The following is a 27,929-nucleotide window of genomic DNA, read 5'->3' on the forward strand; positions in this document are numbered from 1 at the left end:
TTGTGCCCAGATAAAACAATTGCCATGGTATGTTTACCATGACCAACTTAAAAATAAGGGCCTGATTTTATTTTTTATTTTTATTTTTTTTGGTTTTTATTCTTATTTTTGGGGCCTGATTTTAAAGATTAACCCTCAGAATTTATTTTTGAAACTGCTAGTTGATTTCTAGGATAGAACTTTCAGTTCTCATGTTCTCAAGTTTAGCAAAACTTCTATAAAATAGCACTATGCTCTCTCACGTGTCATTTTTACTTTCTGGCCTTTCTTGTTTCTGCCTAAAAAAGAACTTTCTAAATTAGTGTGTCCTATAAATGTGACTTGGAGTCCTACCACACCTGACTTTGGGTGGAGAAAGATGGGTTCACAAAGGTTAAGTGGAACACAAGATTCACAAACATCAAAATGCGTACTGATTACCTGAAGGTCTTGTTAAAATGTAGATACTTATTTAGCACGTTGGGCTAATACCCATGTAACAAACATGCATATGTATCCCTTGAATCTAAAATTTAAAAAAGAAAAAAAAAGACTACATGCAATCTAAAAAAAGGACATATTTGATAAAAGATTGTTATCAAAACTATACAGACAGCTCTTAAAATTCAACAAGAAAATGAACAACCCAATTAGACAATGAGCAGAAGATCTGAACAGACACCTCACCAAACAGAATACATGGATCACAAATAACTATATGAAAAGATACAAAACAGTATGTCATTAGGGAATTCCAAATTAAAAAAATGAGATACCACTATGCACCTGTTAGAATGGCAAAATTCCAAAACACTGACATCACTAAATTCTGACTAGGATGTGAAATAACAAGAAGTCTCATTTATTGCTGGTGAAAATGCAAAATGGTACAGTTACTTTGGAAGATACTTTGACAATTTCTTACGAAACTCAACATACTCTTACAATACAATCCAGCCATCATCCTCCTTGATATTTACTCAAAGGATTTAAAAATTGAAATGTAAATCATAACCACAACAATGCTGTCTCACACCAGTCAGGATGGCTATTAGTAAAAAGTCAAAAAATAACAGACACTGGAAAGGCTGAGAAGAAGAAGGATGCTTATACACTGTTAGTGGGAGTGTAAATTAGTCTAATCATTGTGGAAAGCAGTGTGGCAAATCCTCAAAGAGCTAAAAACAGAACTACCATTTGACCCAGCAATCCCATTACTGGATAAACATATTCAAAGGAATATAAATTGTTCTTCTATCAGGACATGTACATGCATATGCTGACTGCAGAACTACTCACAATAGAAAAACATGGAATCAGTCTAAATGCCCATCAATAGAAGACTGAATAAAGAAAATGTGGTACATATGAAATACTATGCAGCCATAAAAAAGAATGAGATCATGTCCTTTGCAGGAACATGGATGGAGCTAGAAGCCACGCAGGATTAGAAAACTAAATATTGCATGTTCCCACTTATAAGTGGGAGATAAATGATGAGAACACATGGAAACATAGAGGAGAACAACAGAAACTAAGGCCAACTGGAGGGTAGAGGGTGGGAGGAGGGAGAAGGTCAGATAAAATAACTAATGGGTACTAATAGGCTTAATACTTGGGTGATAAAATAATCTGTACAACAAACCATCCACGACACTAGTTTGTATAACAGACCTGCCCATGTACCCCTGAATTTCAGATTGAAATGTTTTTAAAACCCTGCACACAAATGTTTAGAGCAACTTTATTCATAATTGTCAAAACTTGGAAGCCACAAAAATGTCGTTTAGTAGATGAACAGATAAACTGTGGTACATTCAGACAATGGAATATTATTCACCATTAAAAATAAATGAACTACCAAGTCATGATAAGAGATGGAGGAAACTTAAATGCATATTACTAAGTGAAAGAAGCAGATCTGAAAGGGCTACTTGGAGCATGACTCCAACGATATGACACTCTGGAAAAGTCAGAGCAATAGAGGCAGTGGTTGTCAGGGGTTGGGAGGGAGAGATAAATGAGTAGAGCACAGAGGGTTTTTAGGGCAGTGAAACTATTCTGTAAATCACTATAATGGGTGGATACACGTCATTACACATGTCAAAACCCAAAGAACTGCAACACCAAGTGTGAATCTTCATGTAACTCATGAACTTTGGTTGACAATGATATGTCAATTCTAGTTTTTGATTGTAACAAATATACCACTGAAATGCAGGATGTTGATGATGGGAGAAGCTGTGCATGTGTGGGGGAAGAGGGTATAGAAACTCGATACTTTCCGTTCAGCTTTGCTAAACCTGAAAGTGCTCCGAAAAAGGTTTATATATTTAGCAAAATAGATATGATCACACCAGAGAATCCATTCTGGGGACTAGATAGTTTTGGTTGGCGCACAAAACTGATCAAATAAACCACATATACCAAACCTAACGTCTACTAGGTTTCTCAAATTGTGGACACTGGGAAACATGTTAAAATCAGCAGGCATGTCTTTTAAAGATGAAGATTAAAGAGCCATTTTCTAGACTTCCTGAATCAGAATTTCTTAGTGCTGCAAGTTAGTGCTCTGCAGTTTAGTAAGTTAGTCAGGTCGCTTTTATGTGCCAGTCTTCTAATCATATCCACACATTTTGGGGTACAAAAGCAGATGCCAAATTGATTTCAAATAAGTTTTAATAACTTTACCTTCTTATTGAGATCAACAAACTTAAAGTTGTGAAAAACCATTAAATTATCTACATATTCTTTTGCTCAAACCATTATAAATTAAGGAAATAAGCCATGTAAATAATAGTGAAATAGATTCATTTGGGAAAATACATATATATCTCTGACACCATTTTGAAAAGGAATAAAAACATGAATGATGTGTGATTTTGGCAAACTGTACAAATATATTAATAAATCATAGAGATGAAATTATTATCAGCATTATCTTTACTGTAACACATACTAAGAATATTCTAAATAAGATAGAAATATTTTGCTTTTAAGTTTGAGAGAATCATGAAGGAACTGTTCAGCTTTGTGTGTTCATCTGATAAGAGGACAGTTAAATGTATCCTCCCCATATTTCCTGTTTCTATTTTTAAGAATATCACAAAAAAAAAAAAAAAAAGAATACCACAAGCAGCTATTCTAGTATGTCTTTCTTACATAAGTCATCCACAAATGCAGCCTGGCTAAAAGAGCCTATCTAGAATTGGTTGCTTAAAATTCTAGGTGTAATTGGCTAAATAACAGTGACTCAAAAGAATATCTGCACTCCCAAATCTAAGGAGCTAAAACATAATGCCAGTGTTATATAAGAAACTCTCTCCACCACAAAACCTCAGTTTTGTCTTTCTATATGTTTACCCCACTTATACTCTCAACTCCATAATTTCATACATTATTTTCTTTAATGACCCATTTAATCTAGTATTTTGAGCTTCAAAAGCAAACTGAAAATGTAATATCAATTTGATCATGCACCATTTCTGTTGTCACCCACCCCACCTAAAATACACACCACATACACACGTGCACACACACACACATACACAGATCACATTCATTTGTGCAGCAGTTCAGCTCACATATTTGTTCAAATGGATTTTAACCTTTGCTATCCACTTTGTATGAAGACTATTACGTTATTCAGTAGCAGCACCTGAGAATTCTAATTGCCTCAAACTGTTGAATAAGGTTATAGGCTATTTTTGAAATAATTTAACTCAAGTACTTTGGAAATTCCAAATATCTGAATCCATCTTTTGCTGTGCTCTTAAGTGGCTGCAACCTCAGTATTTTAAAATAAATGATTAGCAAACTAAAATATGTCACTACAGATAATTTGCCCTGATTCCTTACTAAGAATAACAGCAAGATGCAGATGTGGTGAATGAAAGCGTATTGACCCCTGCTGACCAACTAAATATTCTGGGTTTTCTTCCATTCCATTAATTGCACTTTAACTTGCTATCAGGTCAAGCATGAAGCAGTTTAAGATATCAATCTTCACTTGCCCAATAATACCTATTCTGACTAACTTCTAAGCTTTTCGGATGCCCGTAAGTCTATTAATTCAGCAGCATTATGTCACATTCTTATCCATCAGTCTATGTGACCCAAACAGTGAGTCACTACTTTATTCATAAATGTACTATACATTGACTGCTCCATTAATACCTATATTTGTCCAGCAATCTAACAGAGTAGATGTAAGCATTTGCTTGCCAGGTATGGGGAACATCTACTCTACATCTAATTGGTATATTCTATATTTTTATTGCACCATTTATTGTTTTCATTTTCTTACATCAAGTCTAAAATGATTTCTCCTTTGCATTTAAGAAACACCATTCTTAGATTGACAGAGGAAAAATTTCTTATCATGAAAGATTGACTTTAAATGTAAAATCATTACTGTATTTATGGTTGGTTAGTCAAATTGGGACATTTTGTTTTCAGGAGTGTGTAGTAAACTGATCCAGATAACACAAACCTTTTCTCCCTACAAGTCTTTCCAATAGCTTCAAAAGCAAGATTGAGTTTGTATACTGGGTGAAATGGAGCTAAGTTTAAATGTTCTACTGTTCTGTTTACTCATGAGATCAATCAGTTTTGGAGAGATTTTCTTGTTCAAGGTTATAATATAAAAAGTTCCCAAATAAGTTTCTGGGAGAAATTTTAATCATTTGTCCTATGAACCCTTAAGACCCAAGCACTAACATGAATATTTTTAAAGTAAAAATTCTCAAATTGAGAAATATTATTTGACATCCTGTTGGTCCCAGACAATGATGTTGACACGCTGATCATTCAATGCCCCCTGTTGAAGTCAGAAATAGACTTAACTCCTCACACATATGGATGCATATTCTGTTGGTGCTTCTTTCACAGGTCTTGCGTGTCTTGAGTTCACTCCAATGATGGAATGGTTCAGGGAAGCATAAACAATGCATGGTTTGTTTTCTTCCAGGCATGAATTAGAATAAACTTCAGACCCTTCCTGCATCCTGAAACAAAGGTCAGGGTCATTATCATAAATTCCACTTTCCGATAGCAGTACTTGGGAATTTTGCCTGGTGCTTGCTTCTGTTTTCTCACTTTTAAAGGGAACATCAACCTATAATAGAAAAAAGATGGTTTTAAGTGACACATAGGGCCATGGTAGTGCATATTCATTAGCAAACTATGAATGAGAGGCTTAAATGGAGTCATGTCCATTGTGAGAAATAATCTACTGTTCCTCACACATGCTGCTGACATCTACATTTTTTGCTAAATATCAATTATTGAAGGATGAAAGGCTCGAGAATCACTGCGTACCCCTGAGAAGCTAAGTAATAATTCCTGACACAGTGCCTCCCTCTGATGAGGTGGCTGCCCAGAAATAACAGTAAGGCTGAGCGACTAAAGGGGCAGAGGTTGTTTGGCTAAGATGAAAAGTACTCCCAACTCCACTGGAAGAAGCCTGGCTGAAGTCGGTAGGTGGCACACTAAAGAAGACTGTCACGTGAACTGAAAAATAGTCTTTAGTCCTCAATATATCAACAAGGTTCCTGTGATACTTTTCAATCTGTTTAAGCCTGTCAATTCAGTTACCTGTCTACCTGTCTCTCATCCCAAGAAATGGCTCATTTCCATGAAAAAATTTGTTAAAATGAATGGAGCGAAAGAAAATATAGTGCTCTGTAGCACCCCTGCTGTGGCACCATCAAAGTGGCTCAGTGCCACAAGGCCAATCCACGACAATATGGTGGATAGAGATGATAAAGCCAGAGACAGCAATCCCATTCCATTCCTACAGAAGGTTATTAGTATACAAAGCACTTTAAAATATGTATTTAAAGTATATGTTTAGACATAATTCACATGCCATAAAATTCACTCTTTTAAGTGTACAATACTCTTTTAAGTGGTTTTTATTAGGCAAACACTTTATGCCCTCAAAGGATCATTCTGGATTAAGATCAGAGCTTTGGCTTTTATATATAGCTGTCATGTTTTTACCAGTTCCTTTCTGTATTTTGATTTCTCCACAGTTCCCCTACTAGTTTTATGTTAAGAAATATTTAGCCCCAAGGATCTAATATGGTATCCTTTTTTTTTTTTTTCTGAAATGCTAGACACCTGAAATGGAGCAAAAATCTTTAAATTTCTGTGAATAGCAAGAATACCTTGAAACAAACTTCCCAAACTATTGCACACACAGAAAAAAACTCTTTTGAATTAAGCTTCAAATCATAATTTGTCCAGCCTATCCAGGAAGAAAAATGACCACAGCTTAACCAATCTGGATTTTACTTGCACAGCAAATTATTTAGATTTTTGTCTTAAATAGTTTCATAGCTTTCAGGCCTTATTGTAATCAAATGAAATTATCATTATTATTTACTATAGAAAGAAAATAATATTTTGGCTAGGCATAGTGGCTCACGCCTATAATCCCAGCACTTTGGGAAGCCAAGAAGGGTAGATCACTTGAGGTCAGGAGTTCAAGACCAGCCTGGCCAACATGGTGAAACCCCATCTCTACTAAAAAAATACAAAAATTAGCCGGCCATGGTGGTGGGTGCCTGTAATCCCTGCTACTGGGGAGACTGAGGCAGGAGAATTGCTTGAATCTCGGAGGCAGAGGCTGCAGTGAGCTGAGATCACTCCATTGCACTCCAGCCTGGGTGATGGAGTGAGACTCCATCTCAAAAAAAAAAAGAAAATGATATTTAAGAAAATTTCCCTATTTGAGGGAACAAAGCCTTAGCACTCAACACAGTGCCTACTGATGTTCACTAAAAGTTCATAGAAGTTTATCAAGTTGAATGTATTTGATTTAGTTTAAAATTAAGCCGCTTGGTGGGGAATGTTGAATGCCATTTAATATTATTATATATAGAATTATTGGCTTTATCGACTTTGTCTTTTGTGGAATTTTTAAGAAGATTACTACCTCTATCACTAGTCTTCCTTACTGGAACACACACACACACACACACATCAAGTTCCTTTGCAGTATCTGTAATAACCAGTTTTAATTAGACAGCTTCAGAATTTTTTCCTACAAATATATTGCCTCATCTTGCATTCTTTTCTACTTCTAATATCTCCATAACAGTCAACTCAAAATAAAAGCCTACATTTATACTCCAAACCTTGTAGGAAAGATTGTCTCCAAAATTCCCTTCCTTTAGTCTGGGTGGTCCCTTCCTTGATGAGCCCATACATGTTGCCAGGGACCTCTGTGCAATAACTAAGCCAAAGATCATGTTTCTACTTTGCTGGTGTCGTATATGAAGATACCTAATATTTTATGAGGCTATTTATGGATTCATTCTTTTATTAGCTCCCTACTCTCTTCCAGAAAGACTTTAAGGTGTTTTCATAAAAATAAATGAATAGCCTGAAGCCATATAATGGGCAAGAGCAGAGTCATGTTTGCATGGCTCAGTCTCTGACTTTTCTGTCTCAGATCTAAACTGCCTTCCATGAACTTCCAAAGAACTACTTATTATAAGACTTGTTAACCCTACAGAGCTTTTGCCACAGAGAGAGCTGAATGTAAAATTCACATTTTAAAAAATGAGTCTAGACGTGTATATATATATGTGTATATATATACATACATATATATACATACATATATATATATATATATATATATAGAGAGAGAGAGAGAGAGAGAACCTAGAATAAAGCCTGGCACATGATAAGCGTTATATAAATTCATTGAAAAAATAAACACAGTATAACACAAATTTCATTTGTTTCAACAAATACATCAAGCATACCAGGATAATTTCCTTTCCTGCTGTGTCAGAAAGTTCATTTTGCTTTCCTGGAAGACAAAAGGAAAAATAAGTAATCAAAAGGAGTAAAGAAAACAGAAGTAAACCACTGTGCCATCCATGCTTACCCTGTTGAATGCCTGGGATAGTATTGTTACTAGTTTTGACTTGTTGATTTGCTTTGCCTAGCATGCCACACACACTTGTCTGTGAGAATTCACACTGACCAGCTCTCTCTCTGGCTCATCACTTTTCAGTCCACATAGCCTCATGGCATATCTAAGAGGAAGGGGAAGGACCTAGTATATTACGTGGAAAAGACTGGAAGTCCTTGCTTTGGGGACATTCCGTACTCAGTGCCAGAAATGCTGCTGTCCCGTCACCTATGTAGCCAAGATCTCTTACTACCTAGTTCACTTTCGATGTGGTAAATCAAAAGATTTATCCCTGACTCCTTTTCTGAATTTCTGCGAGAGGTTCCAGAAGTCTCGAGAAAGATGATGAAAGATACAGAAAGGCCATAGAAAGAGCCATGGAGTTGCAGATGAAGAATTGGGGTAAGAGCGAATTATTCTGAATCCAGAGAAGGCTGTGGACTCCAGAAATTCTCACTCCACAGTACCAGAAGCACTTTTGCGGAGTGAAAGTTTACTCCTGTGGCACACAGAATAAGGGTTGCTCCATCTATCTCAGTTTCTATAGCTACACTGTAACTGATGTTGTGAAAACAGGAATGGGAGAGGATGGAGGAAAAGAAAAAGGAAAGAGAAAACTGAAGTGGTTTAGGCCAAAGCTAGATCAGAATTCTCTATGCTCTTCTCTCTTACTTAACGTGTTTGGTCATGACATTGAGGGAGTTCTTACAAAAGTAGAAAGGAATTATTTTCAAAATATCACACGTCTCCCATCATAGCCAAACCCACATTTTTCAAATGCATTATTGTTGGGTAAGGATTCAGGTCAAGCATACATTTGTTACAACAGAAAGTACACACGTATTATTTTTCTCTGGGGACGTTGGTTCTTCACTTAGGTAATGGCATGATGTGGTGCGGCTGAGAGAAGAGGTCAGTACAAAATAACTCAAATCGGGTATCGTGACCTGAGACATTGTTTCAACTTTCAATCCTGTTAAGTTTAGAAGAGCTCTTGCTCACACAAACCTAAGATTGATGCAGATAGAATGGCGAAGTGTCAGCAATGTGCTGTGCTCGCCACAAGCTGGCTGGAACAGTGTGTGCTGTGGTAAGCATGCCTCTCTCATGACTCAAGGGAGCCCCAACTAAAACCCATTTGCTTTTTCAGCACAAGTATGAGTTGTCTCCCAGAAAATCACTATCCATGGTTTACCACAGGATTGGGAAAGAAAATAACAGGAAGAAACTAAAAATCTATTAGCCCCAGAAATAAGAATAGCCCCAAATGTGTGGTACAGGGGGCAGAAGGACAATAGAACTCACCTCGGTGCCTCCTCAGGCAGCAGAACAGGAAGCAACAGGTAATGATGAGTAGAGGCAATGCCCCCAAAGGAAGTAAACTATACAGGAGCCATGGTCTGTTGGTCATTTCATCCTTGGAGGGTCGTTCCAAGGTACTGTTTACATCTGGAATGTTAGTAAATGCTGGGAAAGTTAGGAAATATGAGATATATTAGGATCAGCAGCACCCCTCTGCATTGTCAGAACTTGAATGAAGGAGATTTCAGGCCAGTGCCCCCATTTCCCCTTCAGAGGCATTCCTCAAGAATCCCAGTGCCCTCATATATACCATGGAATACTATGCAGCCATAAAAAAGATGAGTTCATGTCCTTTGCAGGGACATGGATGAATCTGGAAACCATCATTCTCAGCAAACTGACACAAGAACGGAAACCCAAACACTGCATGTTCTCACTCATAAGTGAGTGTTGAACAATGAGAACACATGGACACAGGGAGGGGACCATCACACACTGGGGTCTGTCGAGGGCTCGGGGGCTGGGGAGGGATAGAAGTGGATGGAGAGATTGGGGAGGGATAACATTAGGAGAAATACCTAATGTAAGTGACGGGGGAATGCAGGCAGCAAACCACCATGGCACGTGTATACCTATGTAACAATCCTGCAAGATCTGCACATGTACCCCAGAACTTAAAATAAAATAAAATAAAATAAATAAAAAGAACAGTGTTGGCATCTCAGTAAGAACTCAGTACACAGCAATGTGGCCATTAGAACTCTTCAAAAATAAAAATAAAAGAAGCCCAGTGCCCTTAGCCACCTCTTGCTTTCTTGCTGAGCAGATGTGGCTATGCGATAATCTTTTGCAAAAATTCTTAATTCTCATAGAGTTAAACTTCCATATAACAACCTTTATCATAGCTGTCAGAAGCTACTTCATTAAGCCTTTCTCTTTATAGTATCTAACTTTCCTTAAGCCTTTCTATTTATGGTCTCTAACTCTCACATCCATCACTTAAGAAAAGTCGGAAAGCCACTGTCTGTATTCCGCCCCAAGAATTGCCCCGAGTCAGATAGCTAGTGAGTAGCAACAGGAGCTCAAGCCAACATGTTTATAACATGAAATTCAAGTTTCTTCAACACAATGTCCTTTCCTTGTCTCATAACTCACTGGAATCTCAAGATACCAAATACTTTTGATATCCTCAAAACTGCTCTGCATGGCATACAGCTAATGCGCATTACTCTTGATCAGTGTTAATATGCGTTAAGGCCCTGTTTGTCTGCAGTTGTTCACAGCTCATTAGCAGGTTGTGAAACAATTTACTAGGTCACAAAGCATTTTTAAAAATGAAACAGAAGAGGATCAAAATCAGCAGAATGCATCACACACACACTAGAGCAGTGGTTCTCAAGCAGGGAACATGTGGCAATGTCTGGAGATATGTTTGCCTATAACAAGGTAGGGTGATGGAGGCTGGCAACTAGTGAGTAGAAGCCAGGGATTCTGTTAAACACCCTACACTATACAGGATGAAACCTCCTCTTGGTGCAGCAAAAAAATTATCCTGACCAAAATGTCAATGGAGAAACTCTGTCTTACAGTTAAGCATGGCCATATGAAACTTTTTTATATTTGTGTGTATTATGGGTTGTGATGTAATATCTATTTTTTTTTATTTTGGGTTACTGTTGACACAGTATGAAAAATACTGGAGTAAGATATTCTAAGGCCAGGCATGGTGACTCACACCTGTGATCTCAGCACTTTGGGAGGCCAAGACTGGTGGATCGCTTGAGGTCAGGAGTTCAAGCCCAGCCTGGCCAACATGGTTGAAACCCCATCTCTACTGAAATACAAAAATTAGCTAGGCATGGTGGCATGTACCTGTAATCCCAGCTACGTGGGAGGCTGAGGTAGGATAACTGCTTGAACCCGGGAGGCGGAGGTTGCAGTGAACCGAGATGGCACTACTGCACTCAGCCTGAGTGACAGAGTGAGACTCCATCTAAAAAAAAAAAATTCTATTAATTCTGTTACAGTGTTATTTTGTTTCCCTAGATGCTTGGGTTTGGGATAAAAATGATTAGGAGCAACTGAAACTGCACAAAAGTGGTTTGGTTATTTAGAGTGGTAACAAATGTTGTCTATTGATGCTGCAGCTGCTGTTTAGGTTAGGAAGCAGCCCAGCCACTGCCAGGTGTGCCAGAAACAGCTGTCTGGGGGAGGATCTTGAAGAGCAATGGGGACTAAGGTTTTTACAACAGATAACCTAATACAAACAAATCTGCTGTCTCAAGAATATCCAACTTCGGTTATTTATTTAACCACCAAAAAAATTATAATAATTTTACTTGATTAGTTTGATCAAATAAAACTAATTCAGAACAAACTGTTTCTCTATTTCAGAGCAAACTCAAAACTCTTCCTAAATTATTTTGAGTTTGTTCTGAAACAGAGAAACAAGATAAAGAATTGAAATTGAGAAAATGATGAGGGTGTACACTTGGGTGTGTCTAAAACCAGTGCCAGCCTTCGGGAGGATTACAGTCTTTGCACACTACCAGAGAATCCAATAATCCATCTCAAGATTAGTTAGCATAATTTGTGGAACATAACTCCAAGATCATTGACATAAAGTAAATTCCTGGGCTTATTTTGAAGCTCAACGAAAGACTGTGAAACACAACACAAGCTTTGTCTGTGTGCTTTGATCTCCTCTTCCCTATTCCTTAAGCATAAAGAATCAGTCTAGCCTGTATGATATCTCTGGCACCTGGAATAACAAGCAGCACATTCAGCAGATGCTCCAAATCAGGGTGGAAGTTCACAAGGACTTCCTGCCCTCTCACTCCACACCCACTTTCATGCACAGATAATGACCACATTTTGGGGAAGTTATTGTTTTTATTTCATTTATTTTGAGACAGAGTCTCGCTGTATGGCCCAGGCTGGAATGCAGTGGTGCAATCTCGGTTCACTGCAGTCTCTGCCTCCTGGGTTCGAGTGATTTTCCTGCTTCAGCCTCCTGAATAGTTAGTTGGGGTTACAGGTGCCCATCACCATGCCCAGCTAATTTTTTTTGTACTTATAGTAGAGATAGGGTTTTACCATGTTGGCCAGGCTGGTCTCAACTCCTCACCTCAAGTGATCCACCTCCCAAAGTGCTAGGATTACAGGCATGAGGCACCCAGCCTTGGGGAAGTTCTTTTTTTTTTTTTAGACAGAGCCTTGTCCCTAGGCTGGAGTGTGCAGTGATGCAATTTCAGCTCATGGCAACTTCTGCCTCCTGGGTTCAAGTGATTCTGCTGCCTCAGCCTCCTGAGGAGCTGGGACTACAGGTGTGCGCCACCACACCCAGCTAATTTTTGTATTTTTAGGAGAGACGGGGTTTCACCATGTTGGCCAAGATGGTCTCCATCTCTTGACCTCATGAACCGACCGCCTTAGCCTCCCCAAGTGCTGGCGTTATAGGTGTGAGCCACCATGCCCTACACAAGTTCTTAATCAGAAACTGACCAAGGGAAGGATGGGAAGGGTTAAGTGAAAAGCCAGTGGATGTTTTAGTGACTGTTCCCAGCTCTGCCAACTTTTCCCCTAGAACTTTGGCTTGTTTTGCAAGGTGCTTTTCTTCATTCTGAGAGAATACTGCTTTCCCAAGAGCATCCAAGCCCCTACTCTGTCACAGACCTGTTCTTACATGAACTAACTTTTACCTTGAGCATCAGGCCTCTAAAATTATTTATGAAAAGTATGGTCCTTAAACATATTTCCAAATATATTTTTCTCCTCACCTTATACCTTAGTTCATTGAGCACTTTCAGGTTCAGAAAGAAGAGGAATTTTTCTTTGACCTTCCCTGTTATTTTTGTTTTCACCACTTTGCTAAAGAAAAATGCCCACCTAGTTTAAACTAGTCTTAAATTCACACAGAGTTTAAAGTCAATTCCTAAATAATTTACTTTTTGTGAAGGAAATAGGAAAAAAAGCAAAGAAATATTATGCAAATTTCTGCCTTCCAGGACATTATAATCTTTCATGGTACTTAAAAGACATTTCCACATATTACTACAGTAAAAAGAAATGTGTGATAAATGAGAGGCACAGAACTTAAATGGAATAAAAATTGGTAAAAAGGAGTAACCCCTTCCCCTCAGGTGATCATGAAAGGCTTTCTTAAGAACTCGAAAAATGAGCTGAGCTTGAAAAGAGGGGTAGAATTTCCATAGGTGGAGACAGATGAATGGGTGCTCTACAAATGGCAAGAGCAGCAGAGGCAGGGCTGTGATGAAGATGTGGCTATGGCAACCAAGGCCGTTAGGCTGGAGTTGAGAGGCTCTATACAGAATCCAGAAACAGTCCAGAAAGGTGGTGGGAACAAACTGTGGAAGACTTTGAACGCTGGTGAACAAAGATGAGCCCAATATTGTGAGCACTGGGGATGCTATGCAAGAGAGTGGTGTTATGAAGGAAGTGTAGGAGGCAAATTAAGTGTATTAGGAAGATATGTGGCTGTAATGGACCAAAATGGGGAAACCCTAAAGACAGAGTCCAATCATAGAATTAATTGGAATTATTTAGAAGGAAGGTAATCACAGTGTGAAATTCTCATAGAAGGAAACATCACAGAGCGGAATGTGGTGGAGAGACAAGAGTAGGAAGCCAAAGAAAATTCTCTGGGATTTTTTAATGAGGATCAAGAGCATTAATTAACAAACTGATAAGGAAGAGTGTGATAAGAACGGTAAGTGAGTAGGAAACTAGGAGAGAGTAGAAATGTTCAAAAAGAAACTTACAAGCTCCTTCATGTCTGCTATTTAGCTCTTAGACTTTCTCTTTTACCACTTCATCTTTTACATACTTTGTTCCATAAAACACCCCAGGGTACAGGATTTAGGAGAGAATGTTATTTCCTTTCCTCTAAAGTTGGACTCCTTCCTCCACACAATAGATTGTTGATCCTAATCTCAGCCCCAACTTGATCCCTAGAACAGGCATCTTTATGCACTTTACAAACTGTACACCATCTTTCATGGTCTTGAATGACCCAAATATGGGATGGAGCAGAAATTGTAATGCTAATTTCATGTAATAGACTTTTGTGTCACAGTTAATTATTAGCTTCTGACCTTGCATCTGACCTTGGCTAAATTCATCTCTTATATAGAAGTAGAATTGCTCCCATAAAGAAAGACTGAATTACACAAGAAGGCTTCTCTTTCAAGGAAGGGAAGGGGGATTCAATGCCTCAAAATTTAATTTCATTATACATTATGTTAATATATATTATCTAAATTAGTAGCACTTATTGATTCAGTGGTATATATCATTCTAGAAGTAACATTTTGCAGATTTTCCTTATTTTCATAATGTATTTTGCCTGTTTAAAAAGTAGTATTTGTTAAAAATTCAATATTTTGTCTCATTAATGTGGATTAATAGTACAATTCTTTCCAGAAAGTGTTCATTCCATACATCCTCAATATAGGCTTCTCCAGGTTGATAAAGAAAATTTTTGTGCATTGCATATATTATATTCTTTAATTCACTTACAAAGATTTATTTAGTGAGCCCCTACCATGTCCCAGATACCCTGCCTTTCATCATACTGAGCAAAGATGTTTAAGACACAGCCTCTGTCCTGAAGAGGTTTATAAGCCTCTTCAGGACACATGGATGGTCACAAGTAACTAACACTGAGCTTGATGCTATATTTGCAAAAGTGAGTCCCTAACTCTGCCATCGATTTCTTCTACACTTCTACATTTCATAATTGAGGGTTGTAGCTAGCACTAAAGTGCTATGCATTTTTTCATGGGGCTGCTGTAAGAAATTTTAAAGTGACTTAAAAGCATTTTAAAAGAATTTCAATGGATTCCTTCATTGGGCTACTTTAAGGGAGTGCAAAGACACTCAAAAGTAAGCATATAAAGTAACAAATTAATTCTAAAAAGAACAGTTGTAAAATGTATGCATTCAAGTGAATAATGTCCATAAAGGAACTAGACTGTATGAGGCTGCAACTAGAGTTCACTCAGGCTGCTATTGCAATAAACCTCTTTTGAAATTTCTCCTTCCTAATGACCTTAAGGATCAATTTATGAGCAACAAAAGAAACTCCACCTTATTTCTTATAATTAAAGGGTACTCTTCTTTGATCCAAATATATTTTTATTGTGGTAAAATACATATAACATAAAAATCACTATTTTAATCATTTCAAATGTACAATTAAATGGCATTTAAGATATTCACAATGTTGTGCAAACATGACTACTATCTAGATTCAGAACTTATTCATCACCCCAAAATGAAACCCTCTACCTATTAAGTAGTCACTCCACATTCTTTATTTCCTCAGCCCCTGGCAACCACCAATTTACTTCCTGTCTCTATGGATTTGCCTATTTGGGATATTTCATATAAACAGAAACACGTCGTATGTGACCTTTTGTATATGTCTTCTTTTACTTAGTATAATGCGTCTGTGGCTCGTCAATGTTGTAGCATATATTAGTACTTCATTCCTTTTCATGAGTAAATAATATTCCATGTGCAGATAATCTACATTTCCTTTATCCATTCATCAGTTGAACATTTAGCTTGTTTCCACAATTTGGCTATTGTGAATAGTTCTGTGATAAACATTCATGCACAAGGTTTTGTGTGAACTTATATTTTAATTTCATTTGAGTATTTACCTAGGAATAGAATTACTTGGTACTGTGGCAACCAGGTTTAACCTTTTGAGGAACTGCTAGACCATTTTCCAAAGTAGTTGCATCATTTTACATTCTCATCAGCAATGGATAGCGTTTCAATTTCTTCACATCCTTGCTAACACTTCTTATTTTCCATGTTTCTTTTATTCTAGTCATTCTACAGGTAAGAAGTGGGTTTTCCTTGTGGTTTTGATTTGCATTTCTCTAGTAACTAACAGCATTGTGCATTTTTCTTCATATGCTTATTGGCCATTTGTGTACTCTCTTTGATGAAATGTCTATTCAAGTCCTTTGCTCATTTTAAAATTAGGTTGCCAGTCTATTTGTTGTTGAATTTATAGTGGTTATTTTTGTTTTTTTATTTTATTTTATTTTATTTTTTGATGCACAAAAGTGTTTAATTTTTATGAATTCCAATTTAACTATTTTCAGTGTTACTGTTGATTATGCTTTTGTAATCATATCTAAGAAATCACTGCTAAATCCAAGATTAGAAACATTTATCCCTATGTTTTCTCCTAAGAAACCAGGGTTTTATTGTTTTATATACTGTAGTTTTTATAGTTTTAGCTCTTCTACTTAAATTTCTGATTTATTTTGATTTCTTAAAATATGATGTGAGATAGGGATTCAAATTCATTCTTTTATATATGAATATTCAATTATCCTGGCACATTTATTGAGACTATTCTTTTGCCACTGAATAATCTTGGCATCCTTGTCAAAAATCAGTTGACCACAGATGTATGGAGTTTATTCTGGACTCTCAATTCTATTTACATTGATCTCTTTGTCTATCCACGTGACAGTAATACTCTGTGTGTGTGTGTGTGTGTGTGTGTGTGTGTGTGTTTAACTGTAATTTTGTAGTAAATTTTGAAATAGGGAGGTCTTAGCTTCAATTTTGTTCTTTTTCAAGATTGTTGTGGCAATTATGGGTCTGTTGCAACTCAATGTGAATTTTAGAATCAGCTTTTTTATTTCTGCAATAGCAACAAAAAGCTGTTGGGATTTTGGTGGAACTGCATTGAATCTGTAGATCACCTTGAGGAATACTGCTATCTTTATAATATTACATCTTTCAGTCCATGAATACAGAATGTCTTTGCATCTATTTACATATTCTTGAATTTCTTTCAGCCATGCTTTCTTTGTTCAGTGTACAACTTTTGCACCTTCTTGGTGAAATTTATTCTAAAATATTTTATTCTTTTTGATGCTATTGTAAATGGAACTGTTTCCTTAATTTTTTTTTGTGGGTTGTTTATTGCTAGTGTATAGAAATATCATTGATTTTTATGTATTAATCCTGTATCATGTGGAACTGCTAAATTCATGTATTAGCTTTAATAGTTTTAAATAAATTTTAAAGAATTTTTCTACACATAAGTTCATGCCATCTGTGAATAAAGTTTTACTTCTTCCTTTCTAAGTTAGATACTTTTTACTTCTTCTTCTTATCTATTTTCTCTGGCTAGAACTTTCAGTTTAATGTTAAATGGAAATGGCAAAAGCAAGGATCCATGTCTTGTTCCTGATCTTAGGGGGAAAGCTCTAAGCCTTTCACCATGGAATATGATGTTAGCTATACAATTTTTATAAACCAAATATTTTTTACTCTCACCTACTCCCCTCTCTCTATGTATTTTTTTGTGTTTTATTCAGCTTGGTTTCCATGAGCTTAACTTCTATCTGTCCTTCCTGAGTTGTCAAAGCCTACTAAAGGCTTCTGTGGGGGAACAGGGGAGAGAAATGAAGCTATGAATATTCCCAGAAAATCATCAGGGAGTCAGGTTATTTGTTTGCTGTTTTTCTTCTAAACAAACTGTGAACTATTAAAAAGTGTGTCATTGTCTAAGTACCACAAACATAACTTCAAGAAATTGTGATGAACAAAAGTAAAGAAGAGAAAATTGGGGAAAAAAGAAAAAAGCAAGGACAAAGAATCACAGAGCTATTTGTAACTATAGGTATTCACTTCATAATTTTTTCAATATTTCATTGATCTACTTTTGGACTTACCAGATAAATTTTATAATCCCTAAAGTGAAAAATAATAACTTTTATTATATTTTTCTCTACTCTCCTCTATCTCACTCATCTCAAACACACACATATGTACACACTGGCACATAACAATCTGTAAGGTGTAGCAAACTTTGGATGTGCTATAGGAGTTCGCTTTCTAACGTAATCACTTGAGAAACTGAATCCCTCTCTTCCTGGAAACATTATGAGAAAAATATTAGATGATTGAGGTATTGAGAACTCACCTCTCACATAAACAGTTGTTGAGTGGCTTTCAATGAGATGATTTGGAAAATGTGCAGAACAGCGGTATGACCCACTGTCACTAGGAAGCACTTGTTCAAAATGTAGAATAAAATATGAAATGTTCTTCTCTTCTTTCCAACTTGTGTGTCGCTGAAGTCCATCTTCAAGTGGTAAACAGTTTGTTCCATTGAGCTTGCACCAAGTCACATGAGGCCTGTGAGCACAGTATTTCACAGGGCATTGTAGGTTAAAGGGTTTTCCTGCTAAGACGGAGTATACAGATTGTCTCTTTATGTAAAGCTGTACATCGCATGATTCTTTCCCTAAAAGATAAAAACAAAACTAAAATCAAATATGTTCTTCTGGAAGGACCATATATATGTGACTTCAATAGTGCTCAAACATTATATGGTAATTTTCAAAAACACCCCCAAATTTCTAATAATTAAGCCTCACTAGCAGAGTGTCTCAAACATACTAGGCACATAATAAGTATGTGTTTAAAAATGAAATAAATCATTAATCCTCTGTCTCAGTCTGTTTTCTGCTGCTATAACAGAATACCTGAGATTGGATAATTTATGAACCACAGAAGTTTTATTTGACTCATAGCTCTGTAGGCTGGGAAGTCCAAGAGCATGGTGCCAGCATCTAGCAAAGGCCTTTGTGCTGCATTATCTCGTGGCAGAAAGCAGAAGGTAGAAAGGAGCACACAAGACAGAGAAAAACGGGGGCCAAAATTCATCTTTTTATCAGTAGCCCACTCCCACGATAACTAATCCATTCCTACAATGAGGGCATTAATACATTTATAACCTACTCATCGCATAATACTGTTACAATGGCAATAAAATTTCAACACGAATTTTGGAGGGGACATTCAAACCATAAAATTCTGTCCCTGGTCCCCCAAAACTCATGTTCTTTTCACATACAAAGTACATTCATTTTATCTCAGTAGCCTCAAGAGTTTTAATTTGTTCCAGCATCAACTCAAAAGCCCAAAATTCAGTCTTATCTAAATTAGATATGGGTGAGATTCAAGGCATGATTCACTGTGAGGCAAATTCCCTCCAACTATGATCCTGTGAAATCAAAACAAGTTATCTACTTCCAAAATACACTGGCAGGACAGATATAAGACAGATATTCCCATTCCAAAAGGGAGAAATAGGCAAAAATGAGAAAGTAACAGGTTCCAAGTCCAAAACCCAACCAAGAAATAAAATGGCTTTGCCGGGCTTAGTTGATGCTTCAGCTCTCACAAGTTGGAGACTCATCCCTGCAGCTCTCCCAGGCTAATGCTTCAGGCTAGTAGCTCTACATTTCAGGAGTCTCAGTGGCAGTCCACTGCCATGGCTCCACTAGGCATTGCCATGGGAGTGGACTTCCTGGGCCCTCAGGCTGTCCACCACACACTTTGAACACAGAGGTAGATGTGGCCCACACCTCTTGCATTCTGCTAGCCTGCACACTGATCAAGTGGGTGCCACCAAGTCTTACCAACTGTACATTACGGAGTGGTGGGTTGAACTGCACCTGGGCTCACTTGAGCCATGGCTGGAGCAGCCAAGGAGCACTGTGCTGGAATTCAGAGAGCAAAAACCTGAGGCAGATCTGGGCAGCAAGCCTGTAAAGGGCACTCCAGTTTCCCCTAAAACCAATTTGCCCTCTGAGCTCTGAGCCTGTGATGAAAGGGGCGGCCTCAAAGATCTTTGAAATGCCTTCAGGGCCTTTTTCTCAATATCTTGAATAGTATTTCACTCCCTTCTAGCCATATTAATCTCTTTAACAATGGTCTCTAGGCCATACCCTTAGTATTTTCTCCCAAACATGCCTTTTTGTGTTTTATACAGCTAGGCTGTGAATTTTCCGAATCTTTCTATTCTGCTTCTCTTTTAATTAGAAACGTCATTTTTAAGTCATTTTTTTCCCCTCTTGCCTCTTACTGTATGCAGTTAAAAGTAGCCACACAGCAGCCTGAATGCTTTGCTGCTTAGATACTTCTTCCACCAAATATCCTAAATTATTGCTCTTAATTTCTGCTTTCCATAAATCCCTAAGACGTAGACATACTTCTACTAAGTTCTTGGCAACTGTGTAACAAGGATGGCCTTTACTCCAGTTTCCAATGACTTGTTTCTCATTTCCCTTTAGTTATGCACTTTGTGTTGATTGATACGTATTTTTTGTTTTCCAGTAAAGTTAAGGCTAAACACATTATCCTAAAAGTATATTCCTTTAAAATGTTTTTTTCTTCACTCTTATAGTTCTTTCTTAGCCTTTCCTTCTATGTTTGCAACTACCCTTTCTCTTAGCAATCTGTCTAATCCATCTCCTTCACTAACTGATTTCACTCATCCTCATGCTTTCTCCTAAATAGAGTTACAGTATCATACATTATAATGGCATAAGCGTAACTGAGATATAGCCAAAACTCTCTTTTAAATACAAAGACAGCTAAAGGCCTTGCCTGTGATCACAGAGCTTGTCAGATGTTGAACCAAGGAGCAGCTTTTGACCCTGAGTTTCACATACTTGTCTATCCAGAACAAGGTTTCACCTTATTTTGACATTCTTGCCAGCAAAGATATTCTCACTTTATCTATTGCCTCATACCTAACATACCTTTCACTCACATCCTACTTAAAAAACCCTTCCTGCTCACATCTCATTAATCCCTGCTCAGAAAAATAGAAACTTAAATTTCCAGGAATCAGAGTGAGACAAAGGACCCGCAGAAAACTTGTAGAACCTCTCAATTTATTTATTTATAATTGCTTTGACACCTCAAACAAGTTCACTTTAAGACTTCTTGATTCAGTTGCTTCCAAAAATTCAGAACTAAAGTGAAAACAAGCCGAAAGGTAAATTATAAGGATGAGGTTTTCAAAAAAATGAAGAGAAAGGGTTAAATATGTTACCAAAAGGAAATGTACCTGAATGTGGTTAGACTTATGACAAAAAAGTAAGGAGGCCAGAGGCAGAAAGGCCAAGTGAAACTCTTGTTTCCAGAAGTCTGTTCCTCTCCCTGAAGTTAATAAGCCTCCTAACTTCCCTTTTCATTTTCTTGGATAAGTCATTTCTTTCAGTTTACCTGAGCTGAAAGGAAGGTTCGTATACTGGTCGTTAGGAAGCCTAGGAATAAATCAGACAGGATGTCTGCATTTGTGGAGCTGCTTCTAATGGGAAATAAAAATGAATGACAATTGAGAGAGTGACGTAACACTGTAAAGAGCTACAAACAAGGACGGTCGCGGTGGCTCACGCCTGTAATCCCAGCACTTTGGGAGGCCGAGGTGGGTGGATCACCTGAGGTCAAGAGTTTAAGACAAGATTGGCCAACATGGTGAAACCCCGTCTTTACTAAAAATACAAAAATTAGCCGGGCGTGGTGGTGGTGGGCCTTCTAATCTCAGCTACTCAGGTGGCTGAGGCAGGAGAATCGCTTCAACCTGGGCGGGGGAGGTAACAATGAGTGGAGATCGCGCGACTGCACTCCAGCCTGGGCGATGGAGTAAGGCTTTTTTAAAACAAAACAAAACAAAACAAAAAAACCCACAAAAAACGTACAAACAACTTTGCATCTTTGCATGGGTGTACAGAAGGTTAACTTCATGGAAAGGCTAGACTTGAGCTGAACCTGGGTGAAGGAGTAGCCCTTTGGCAATCAGAGCAGTGCATGGGACAGGGGAGGTATTTTAAGAGTGAGGAAATGGAATGGAAAAGTCTTAGAGACCAGGAATCTTATGATAGATTTAGATCATTGATACACTACTGGATCATGGTTTTCTGACATAGTGACATGGAGACCACTGGTTATTCCAGAACAAATGGAATAAGCATTAGGCAGGAGTTTAAACTGCTTATCCACCATGAGAAAATATAATGCCTAATTTTGGGGGGATAATTATAAAGGGTATGGAAATTGCTAAAAATGAGGCTATTCATTTGAACATGTCTGTTTCAAATGTTAACACACTGAGCAAGTTTGAGAAGCTGCCCAGTTTTGCTGGTCCTCAATTTCTTCAAAATAAGATGAAAGGGGGCGCGTGTGGTGGTTCCCGCCTCTAATCCCAGCACTTTGAGGGGCCAGGGCGGGCAGATCACGAGGTTAGGAGATCGAGACCATCCTGGCTAACTCGGTGAAACCTCGTCTCTACTAAAAATACAAAAAAATTAGCTGAGCGTGGTGGCACGCACCTGTAGTCCCAGCTACTTGGGAGGTTGAGGCAGGAGAATCGCTTGAACCCAGGAGGTGGAGGTGGCAGTGAGCCAAGATCGCACCACTGCAGTCCAGCCTGGCGACAGAGCAAGGCTCCATCTCAAAAAAAAAAAGAAAGAAAGAAAGAAAGGTTTGAACTACAAAGGTAGGAAAGTTCTAACTCACCATCCGCCGATCACACAACACACACAACTTCACCTCCCTCGATGTGTGACTGAAACTATGAAACCACTTCTAACCTGCAATTTCTATTTCTACTACAATATATTACCTTTCTATTTAACCAAAGGGCTATCACCTGATGTTAGTGGCACAATAAGACATCACTTCAAGTTCCGTCTTTTGTGATTTATGCTCGGGAGCAGTGCACAACGTAGGTTAAGGCTGGAGAAAAGAGCTAGCTTTTTATGTTGGTGGCATCACTGATTCACAACAGGATTATGGAAACATTGCAGTTCCTGAATATTCTTATCAGCAGGATAATGATCATTCACAATCAAACTGACTGGCACAGGAATTGTTTCGAATGGAGGAATGAACAGATGATGAATGTAAGCTTGCAGACAGGCATTAAAAAATCAAGAGACTCCCTTTGTGCACAAACAAGGTATTACAATACTTCCTATCTCTCTGAGGCTAACGCTGATGTTTGTAGTGTTAAGAATGAACCGCTGAGACAAATAGCAAAATTCTAATTGTCCATCTGACAGGCTTGTTAACACCTCTTTTCTGCCTGCCCTGAATTACGCATATCCATCTTATGATACTCAGGACACACAAAGCTATCCCCAAAACGTTTGTCATATCAAATAAATATTTCCCGAACAGGAATAACTATCACAGTTACTTTTGGCTGTGACTCAATCTCCAACTGTCAGTTATTTTTATTCCTGCTCTTACTATCCCTGCTGCTTTTCTCAAGCATTCATATCTGATGATAGGAAATTTTCAATGCTAAAAATAATTAAAATAAATACATGCAGTGAAAGAATAAAGATGTCTACTCCCCCTCAACCCCCTGCCAGGTGTTTATATAATGAAATATCCCTTGTTAAGTCACTATAGGTTTAGGAATTCTTTCATTTTTAAAATATTTATCAAAACCACTAGTGGTATGTATATTCCAAGATCAGAGGGTACCTATTATATTATAGGTTCAGAGTACATCATTTTGAGCAACCCCTTCCTCTATACATAAAAATATTTTCAGAAATAATCATGAGATGAAACAAGTAATAAAATGGCCAGAAAAGAAATATAGACGATGAATATTTTCTTGTGTTGAACTTCATGTACAAAACTATGCAAATTAAAAAATATTTTTAAAATAATATTAAAATACAAAAAAGGAAAACTGCACAGGTATTTATTCAATTAATTTTATATCCGCCTAAACAGTATGAAATTTGATTCTTTATAGTCTGATATAATAGTTTAGATAAATAATTGTCCAATAACTAATAAATGAATTGTATTAAAACTGAAATTCAGCAAAGATTCAATTTAGGTAACTACTAAATTGTAACACTAATGTAAAGTTTTATTTTCTTGATTTCTTCTTTAGTTTTAAAACAACATTTAAAAAATACATGTCAATTGTATAAATATTAATCAATAAAACATTTTATGCATTCAAGTTGCCAAGCCAAAAATTTTATACATCATAATTTATACCCTTTCCACTGTTTTGAATTTTAAACACAAATTAAAATTCAAGAAGTTTGCACCAAATGACAAAAATGAAAAAGCTCCCGTTCTGCTTCTTTGTCTCAGCGTTCTCTGTGGTATTATTATTTATTTAAAATTGAATGTTGAAAGGCCAGAATATGTAGTACCACAGAGACTGGGGACACAGAATGTCCCTGGAGGAAACTGGAGTGATCTGGACGTTAGAAATTTACTCTCAAAATGAACACAAGCAGATGAATTGTATATGTCCAAGGCCAGCTTTATAACTGGGAAGCTCTCCGAGTTAACTTGCAAGTAGAATGCACTGTTTGTCAAAGGATATATACTACAAATGTGTTAATTTGAAGTTTACATATATGTTATTAAAACTCAACAGTAACCATAGTAATTATTTAGAACTTAGACCAAAAATATTTTTAAGGGTAAATATTTCACCTCTGACATTGTTCAGATTTGCTAGTATATGGTGATAAGTAAAAGAAAATCAATTTTTAGTAGTTTTTAAATTCAGTACAGACAATGGACCCACTCGTTCACACCCATGAATGTGGATATCCTACTGTTCCTGACACATTAGTAACGAGACAGTTTCTAGCACAAAAAGGAGGCACTTTTCAATTTTACCATTAGATTTTTATTTTATTATCTTGGATATGATATAATCTCTCAGAGCTTTCAGATCCCCCAATAGGAAGATAGTCTTTCTGGCTGGGTCAATCAGAAAAGGCTTCTTGAGGGAGGATGAATCTCTTTCTTCCTCCAAGCCAACTGCCAGGCAAACTTGGTCCTCCTCCCATTATCACAGTATAATACCATCATCTACCTAATCACATTGGCTAGAACCTGGGGAGCCATCTTAGTCTCCTTCCTTTTCACTGTCCCATTCCATCAACCACCAAGTTAGATGGATTCAGGATGAAAAAATGTCTTGCATTTTTTTTTCCATGACACTGCCTTAATTTGAATCTCATTCTGTTTCATGTGGATTATTGTCACAGCCTACCAGTGGTGTTCTATATTCCAAACTTGGCCTAGTTGCCCTCCCTCCACCTCAATACATTCTCCACATCACTATTACAATTTGCATTTTTAAAATTAAAATCCAATCACAAGATTTCTTGGCTAAAACCCTTTAGAGACTCCCTACTGCCTGCAGAAAGGTGTCTAGACTTCGTCAAATGGCATTTAGCCCCTGCTTCTTTATGCAAGCTCACCGTATCCTCATATCCCCACTCCCTAGCAAATGTCTGATGCAATTTTGTGTGACATGCATCACTCTTTATAATCACATATGTGCTCATGTTTCTGTCTTCTATGTAGTCTGCTACTTCCTTGACAGTGTGTTACCTGTCTCTGCATGAGGAGTTGGACTTAGAACTAAGTATAAAGGTGAGAAAGTATGATGTGCCCTGAGACTGGACAGAAAGATGTTAATGGAGCAAATAATCCCCTGTTCACAGCTCTAATTGTTTCTATGTTGTACTGGCTGCACAGCAGAGACAGCTAAGCCCTTAGAGAGAGGCTAAACAGACTACACAGACCAGCCAATCAGAAAGGAGTGCCAGCCACAAACAACTGTATGGTCTCGTAACTCCCAGCTGAGCAAGTATAGTTGCTGAGCTGAAGAGAGTAGGTAATTTTTGAAACCAATTAGCCATTTAAAAAAAAAAAAAAGAGGGTTGTGATTATGAATCTTTTGTGAAATACTATTATTTCTTATTTTTAAAGACCATACATTTTTATTATAACCATTATTATGTGGAAAATCTCACCTGAGCTTCACTATATCTCCATTGAAAAATTCTTACAAATTTATGGAAACTTCAAAGTGGTTACAACCATTGAAAGAAATCAATGACTGTAATGAATGCAGATTGCCCTAACTTGAGCTAAGAAAGTGTCAGAGTTTAAGATAGAAATTAAACTAATGATTTTTTGAGAAACTAAAATGATTACTAAAGGTCTAATATACCAATAATTTTCGGTGACATCAACCGGGATTTTAGCTTCTATCAGAAGTTACTATCATAGGCAAACAACAATTAAACAAAAACTTCAGACACATGCTGGGGAGGCCACAGAAGGAGCGAAGTCTTTACACTCAGGAGCAAAAAGGCCTCCAGATGGTACGTTTTGACTTACTTTAGAAGGCTGGAATGGTAGAGAGCAGGGGAAAGGGAAATAATCTGTCTTGTAAATCTTCCCTTGCAAATTGGAGTTTAGAGATTCCTTAAGGCAGTGGTTTGCACATAGTCCAGGAAAATCCACACAGCAATAGCAGCCATGGAACCACACTAGAAAAATCTTGGGAGGACATTGACTTGCACACCTTGGAAAATCACACATGCGGCATCAGAAAACCCAAATGGTATGCTTTCTCATCAAACCTAGCTGACAGACACTCACAAAATCAGAAATGTGGTGACATGAGGTTAGGGTGGGGGAGTTCCACCTCACGTAGAAAATACTCATGTAATGTATTACGTAGTGTCTATTGAAGTTATTACTTTAATTCTGTGGTAAATAAACCCACTTTGTAAGTCAGATATTCCCAGAAGTGCGAGGAATACCTGGGAAAAATTAAATAAGAATGATGCAAACACACGTTAAAATCAGAGCTTCTACTATAAAAGTGACTATTGTTACTTTAAGGAAAACCCTGTGATTGTTGTCATGAGTACAATGAAAACTGACTGACACTCGGTCCCTAATGTGAAATGAAAGTATATTTACATACATCTCACCTGAAAAACAACATTTAAGGTAATGCAGATCACAGACAAGGATGCAGTATGTAATAGTAGATTTAACTTACTCTCTGTGCATATTACCTGACATTGGTCTTTAGACAAGAAGAACCATTTTCTCCCTGTGTAAACACACACGCCCACACACCCACAATGCAAAGTTTCCTTCACAAAAGTGGAACTGGAAAGTATTAATGCCAAGAATATACACGGCATAAGTTTATATTTATTCCCATTATTTTGAAAAAAAGAAGAAAGCATGAAACAAGAAAATTGAGAGAATTTTCACTATCATCTTTTATTATTATTTCCTTTTAAAAATCCCCTTCTTACGAAAATATATCTTCTTATATTCATATATGAAACCTTTCTTTAAGTTTGCTTTCATATGGTATTAACACACTTTGAAGCAATTTATTCTAGAGTTAGAATTTCCTATTGTTAATGTAATATGACTATTTGGCAAGTAAATTTGAAGATCGAGCTCTTCAACGTAGTTATATTGAGCAATTTAAGACTTTAAGTCATATATCTCTTGGTTTTATCACATTTGGGATAATTCTGAACTTGTTTTGTCTAAAATTAGTCATTCTAGTATTTGTCATTGCTTTTTCTGACACTCAACAAGCTTACAAAGTACCCATGTCATTTCCTCTCCTTGAGATATTTAAGAATAGTACAAGAAGAGATCTTTAGAGGTCATGAGGTCAGATGGCCAATGGAAAGTTTAAGTTACATTTAGTAGATCACATCTAGAATCACTGCTACACATTCTTTGCCACTTACCCACAAATATGCTGCATCTCACATTATCTAGATGCTGCAGACCCAACCTAGATCTGTCTTAACAGGAGGAAAAAAAATATGACTTATATTTTCAAAGTTCTTATTATGAGGCAGGCGGTTTTAGATACCAAATATGTATTGTTTCATTTGACCCTCACAATGATTTTATGAGGGAATTACTATTATGGGCTTTATTTTCAAGTTGAGGAAACTGGGTATTAGAGAAGATAAGCCAATTTCCCAAGGTCATCAACAGATGGGAGGAAGAGTCAAGACTAGGACTTTAACCT

General features: G+C 37.2%; 1 protein-coding gene across 3 annotated transcripts in view; it reads right to left on the reverse strand.

Moving 5' to 3' along the window:
* Window positions 1-406: 406 nt before the first annotated feature.
* Window positions 407-27,929, reverse strand: part of BTLA (B and T lymphocyte associated) — a 35,125-nt gene continuing 7,602 nt past the window's right edge. Inside the window, exons 2-5 of one of the 3 annotated variants that reach the window (XM_012464028.3) lie at window positions 18,192-18,515; window positions 9,215-9,358; window positions 7,758-7,804; window positions 407-5,095 (exon numbers count right to left, since the gene is read on the reverse strand). In XM_012464028.3, coding sequence (XP_012319451.2) covers window positions 4,820-5,095; window positions 7,758-7,804; window positions 9,215-9,358; window positions 18,192-18,515 — 791 coding nt within the window. In that variant the 3' untranslated portion in view covers window positions 407-4,819. Of the gene's footprint in view, window positions 5,096-7,757; window positions 7,805-9,214; window positions 9,377-18,191; window positions 18,516-27,929 lie in introns of all 3 variants that reach the window. The other 2 variants (XM_064374612.1, XM_064374613.1) reach the window with 2 other exon arrangements.

Source organism: Aotus nancymaae, unplaced genomic scaffold (assembly GCF_030222135.1).
Source record: "Aotus nancymaae isolate 86718 unplaced genomic scaffold, 86718_ANA_hifiasm-v0.15.2.pri h1tg000011l, whole genome shotgun sequence".
Lineage (NCBI taxonomy): Eukaryota > Metazoa > Chordata > Mammalia > Primates > Aotidae > Aotus > Aotus nancymaae.